The 6014-nt window shown below is 38.6% G+C and overlaps 1 protein-coding gene across 1 annotated transcript; it reads left to right on the forward strand.

The window, feature by feature from the left end:
* Nucleotides 1-2173: 2173 nt before the first annotated feature.
* Nucleotides 2174-3555, forward strand: LOC111878342 (uncharacterized). Its single transcript, XM_023874851.2, has 3 exons — nucleotides 2174-2600; nucleotides 2650-2794; nucleotides 2859-3555. The coding sequence occupies exons 1-3, from the start codon at nucleotides 2174-2176 to the stop codon at nucleotides 3553-3555; spliced, it is 1269 nt and encodes a 422-aa protein (XP_023730619.2).
* Nucleotides 3556-6014: the final 2459 nt, after the last annotated feature.

A 6014-nucleotide genomic window follows, 5' to 3' on the forward strand; every position in this document is an offset into this window, starting at 1 on the left:
AACTCTTTATATTGGTTAACTTTGGTTAAAACCTTTGAATGCTTGTGGGTTTTAGAAGGATTCATGCTAGATTATCAATTATCTTATGTTTATGGTTCTAGATCATATTTCTTATGCTTGTTTAATGTTTTGATCATGAGCTTGGCACTTGAATGAGCTATTGTTAGTTTATTTCTTTGGTTTTGCATTGAATCATTGAATTAACTTAGAACAAGGGCTTTATGATGGTATAAATCATCTCTAGTTTATGAATCATAGCTCCTTTATGGATGTGTAAGCATTGACATCCTCTAGTAATTGGGGATTCCTTCTTTCTTAAGGCTAATTAACTTCTTGGGTTAAATTGCTTCGATTAAACCCTTGATCTTGATTAAGAAGGTGTGTTGTGGGCTTCCCCAACCTCCATACTACCTAAGAGGAATCTTGGCATATCATGCTTCATGATTGCTATAACCAATTTGGGATGAATGATAAGCTTCATGTTGAATCCCAATGATAAACACACAAATGTTCATTGTGTTGAATTGCCTTAGTTAACCAACTCTCTCCAATATTTGATCATCTCACTATCTTGCTTAATTGCAAGTTTTTAGTTATTCAAGTCGTTTAGTTTTCAAGTAATCAAACACCCCCCCTTTTTTTTAGTTTAATTGTAGTTAGTTAGTTTATTTACAATAGTTCTTTTGGATTGCATTGGTGATTGAATACAACCATTTCCCCGAGGATCGATACCCCTTTTTACAATTATATTACGTTTTATTTGCAAACAAAGGGTGTAATTTGCTTGGTGGACTTGACGTCCCATCAAGTTTTGGCGCCATTACCGGGGAAATTGGTTATTGTTATTTGATTGTTTATGCCTAGGTCTACAAGAACCGGTGAACTACTCTACAATCCGGAAACTGAAAAAGAAGCAAAAAGATTGAAAAAGCTAGCAAAACAAGCAAAGTAACAACAACTTGCTTAAGCTTCTTCATCATCTCCACTAATTAACATAGAATATCAAGTTCATACTTCAAGTGATACCGACACCGAGCCGAATTCGCCAATTGTTGGTCAATCCTTTGAAGACATTCCTTTTGAAAACTACATAGCCATGAATCACACTCCACCTCACAATCCCAACCCAAACCCAAATAATCAAAATGCTAATACCCCACCCCACCAACCAAGACAACAACCACAAGAACCTCTCATTGATATGCCACCTTGGAATCAAGCCCCTCCTCAAAACCAACCCAATTATCAACCACCACCACAACCACAAAACCAACACTTCCACCAAAACAACTAACCTCAAAACAATGCTTTTCAATTTCAACAAGTACATTAACCAAATCAACCCAATTACCAACACCCTCCAATTTACCAAAAACCAATGTACCCACAACAACAACCTCTCTACAACCAATACGCTAACTACCAACTTTATCCACCACCAATCTACAATCCCCAACGATACCCATACCCAACTTACCAACAACATCTCAATTACTTGCAACAGTATCCCAGCAACCCCAATCCACCCAATCCCCCTCAAGAGTTGACACTTAGACAAATGATGGAAACATATGTTACTTATACACCTCTTGCTATTGTTTATCCTGCAAACCGCCGAGGAATTGAATTGAAGTCAAGTTTCATACATCAACATACCAAGTTCCATGGATTGGATAGAGAAGATCCTCAAAAGCATTTGAAGTCATTTCATATGATATGTGTTAGCATGTTGCCCGAAAATGTGACATTGGATGATTTCAAGCTAACCGCCTTCCCGCTCACCTTGGAAGATAAAGCTAGAGAGTGGTTATTCAACTTACCACCGGGATCCATTCGCACATGGGAAGAGTTACTCAAAGCCTTCAATAGGAAGTTCTATCCCACATCCTGGATATCAAGCCAACGAAGTGACATTTTGGGGATTTGTCAAGGGGAGAATGAGACTTTTCATGATTTTTGGGAGCGATTCAACAATTTGTGTACAAGTTGTCCTCAACACAACATTCCCGAACAACTACTTCTTCAACAATTTTATGAGGGTATGAATGAAAAAGATCAAAGGATGATTGATGCTTCAAGTGGTGGTGACATCTTCAACAAGACACCTCATGAAATCCGATCACTTTTTGGCACCATTTCTCAAAATCAAAGGAACTTTGGGACTCGAAATGAAATGAAGAGAAGTTCTCCACAAGTGGTTGGTGAAGTTAGAAACACTCAACACTTGGAAACAAAGCTCTTGGATTTGACTAATGTGCTAAGTCAAATGGTGGTGGGAAGTGGTCAACAATTGATGGTATGCAACATTTGTGCAATGACGAGGCATTATACGGATAAGTGTCCCTTACTTAGTAACGAACCAGAAGATGTGAATGCAATGGGAGGATATCAAAGTCAACCAAGACCCATGAGATTTCAAAACAATTTCAACCCAAATTGGAGGAATAACCCAAACAACCCATACCCACCAAAGCAAAATCCACCAAACATTTTGATGAGACCTCAACATCCACAATACCCCTCTCAAAAACCTCCATGTCAACAAACTTCTTATAACCCTCCAAATTACCAACAACCTCCACAACAAGGCCAATCAAGTGGTAACCATCAAATGAGCCTTTAAGAACTCATTACTTCTCTTGCTCAAAGCCAAAGCCAAAGCCAAAGCCAATTTCAACAAGAGACCAATAACACTTTCTCCAACATTCAAGCAAAAATTGGAGACTTGGCCACCGCTCTCAACAAGATGGAACAAAGGGGAAAACTTCCATCTCAAACCGAGAAGAACCCCAATGTGAGTGCAATAACCTTGCGAGTGGGAAAACACTTGGAGAAAGCAACCCTAAATGAATTTCAAGAGAAGAAGAAGATGAAGTCGTTGTTGTTAAGCCTACAAAGGTTGTAGTTCCTCCAAAGGAACCGGTTGTTCCAAACATTGGTCAACCCGAATCTTCCAACAAGACCATAAAGCCATTGGTCATACCACCACCTTTCCCTTCCCGGTTAGCCTTTTCCAAGAAGATAGAGGAAGAAAATAAATTATTTGAAACTTTTCGCAAGGTCCAAATCAACATTCCACTATTGAATGATATTAAGAAAATTCCAAGTTATGCAAAATTCCTAAAGGATTTATGCACCAAGAAAAGAAAATTCAAGGCAAATGAAAAGATTCAAGTCAATGCAAGTGTGTATGCGGTTATCCAAAAGAAGTTACCTCCCAAATGCAAGGATCCGAGAATATTTTCTATCCCTTTTACCATTGGTGATTTGCATGTCGAAAGTGCCATGTTAGATCTTGGAGCCTCGATCAATGTGATGCCATATTCAGTTTTTCAATCTCTCAATGTTGGACCATTGGAAGAAACCGGAGTAATCATTCAATTAGCAGACAAGTCAAGGGTGTCTCCAAGAGGAGTTTTGGAGGATGTGTTAGTACAAGTTAATCAACTTGTTTTTCCGGTGGATTTTTATGTCATTGATCTTGAAGAGAAGACTCCTTCCAAATCATCTATGCCTTGGAAGACCTTTCATGCATATCGCTCACACAATCATTGATGTCCATAAAGGAAAGATAACTATGGAGTTTGATGGAGAAACCATTCACTTCAACATCTTTGAAGCAATGAGGTACCCTAGCAACATTTCTCCATTGTATCGGGTTGATGTGATTGAGCCAATAAACGAGATAAGCCCTAATGTATGCACAAACAAGATACTCATGGCAGATGACTGTAAGCCTAAGAGGGAAGCTCAAAGAAGATTGAATCATCCAATGATGGAAGTGATCAAGAAGAAGATAATTAAAAGGTTCAAAAGGTGAAAAGAGAAGAAAAAGGCATTTCATGACAAGCACATAACCCAAAAACACTTTATTCCAGGGCAAAAAGTTCTCCTTTATCATTCACGCTTAAAGTTATTCCCTGGAAAGTTGCGATCTCGATGGCACAGACCTTTTATTGTTATAAAAGTGTTTGATCATGGTGCGGTTGAAATTAAGAGTTTGGAAACAAATCAATTATTTAAAGTGAATGGGCACCGCTTGAAACCATTTTATGAAGGCTTTGACATGGGAGAATTCGACAACATAACATTGGAAACTCCGCATTACAAAGGTTGACGGAAGCGGGACTATGTCTTGGCAAAGACGTTAAATAAATGCATTGTAAATAAATAATCTCCACTTGAAGTTTTGGGTGTTTCTAAGCTCTTGAATTTGGTCTCAAAATAAGCATATTGAAGTCTAGAAATGATCTTGGTGAAGTTGAAAATGCCAAAAATCGGCACTTTGCGCAGGTACCCGCGCAGCCGTTGCGCGACCGACCCCCAGCCGCGTAGATTCCGAGTTCTAAATTACCCCCACATGGGATGCAATCTGATTGTTGCGTGTGGACGGCTCCCCTACCCACGCAAGTTCTTCACGGCCGGCTACCACCCTCGCAACTAATTGTGCGACTACCTTCCATCCTCACAGATTGTTGCGCGGCCAAGACCAAATCATTCCCTTTCTTTGCGAGGCCAATGATGCCAATTCTTTATTTGCGCGACCCAACCACCACCTGCGCAAAGTTTGCGAGGGTACCCGCACAAATATGTCACTTCATAAGAAAATTTTGAGCCATTTCATATGCCTCCTTTACACGACCAAGCTTTCATCCATGTGTATTTAGGCGGCCAAGAACTCCATCTAAGCATCATCATGCGACCCATGTGTTGCTTCCATACCATCCTCGTGGGCCTCCTCCATCTTGATCCTGGTATGATCCTTCCTTACTCTCACCCTAAGCATTGAGGACAATGCTTAATTTTAAGCATGGGGTGAGGTATTCTTTATCTTTTTTTTTATTTATTGCATTTAGGTTGTATATTGTTACATTTAGAGTAAGTCATTTAGGTCATTCATAAAAATTGCATAAAAATTGCATATTTTGTTTCTTTATTTTCTAATTTTCATACTTTTTAGATGCATTCTAGTTTAATTTCATGCATTTTTGTTCTCTCTTGCCTTCTCATCCCTACAGGTACCATAGCGCCGAGTCATAAGTATTGAATCATAGATTGGTCATGGGTCTTGATATGGAATTCCTTGTATTTCATAAATGGGACACGTTTTAAGCCTCACAGGCCGCTTTGAGACCACTTGTGTGGGGGTCAGATGCAGGTAGCTTGATTGGGTCTAGGTGCGAAGGGTTGTGATTGGTCATGCCAATGTGTGCGAGCAAAGATTAGCCCGGTAAGGTATTTTGAAGACATTGAAGATATTGAAGACATGCATCTTGGTTTTGGGGGGAGTACCCTTTAGTACTCCCGAGTCTTGTCCGAGCCTTGCTTAGTTAGATTCTCACCACTTTTTTAGGATAGGTCATCATTTTTATAGGGTCTAGAGTATATAGTTAGATAGATTTTGTTTATCACACCTTGCATTATGGTGCTTGATGAACTTTGAAGTGGGTCCCCCAATTCACATCTTTTAGGACCAAGTTTCTTTTCGGTAACACCCATTTTTGAGTCATATCCCACCCTTTTTAGTTGATCTTGGCACATTGTCAATGATCATTAGGTGTTCATGTTAGCCTCCATCCTATATTACATGGTGAAATTCCTTAGACCTTCTAAGAAGAAAATACAAAAAAAAACAAAAAAAAAACAAAAAAAAAACACAAAAAAATTGAAGAAAAATTGGAAAAGTGAAGACAATAAAAGAAAAGGAAGATGATTCAAGAAAATCAACAAAAACAAAAAAGAAAAATGAAGAAAAAGAACAACACAAAAAGAATAACAAGACTCCAAATTCAAGACTTCCCTTCAAAAAAAAAAAATCAAGCAGCAAAGAAGACTGAAGACCAAATAAAAGAAGTTCAAGATTGAAGATTTAGGTTGTTAGGTTTAGATATAGGTTAAGTAGAATTTTTATTATTTTATTTTATTTTTGATTTTTGGTGAGAAAAGGCCCCGACGATGAGACAATAGACTGTAAAGGACAGTACAAGGGAGAAGCCTATGAAACCGGATGTTTG

Source organism: Lactuca sativa, chromosome 5 (assembly GCF_002870075.4).
Source record: "Lactuca sativa cultivar Salinas chromosome 5, Lsat_Salinas_v11, whole genome shotgun sequence".
Classification (NCBI taxonomy): Eukaryota; Viridiplantae; Streptophyta; class Magnoliopsida; order Asterales; family Asteraceae; genus Lactuca; species Lactuca sativa.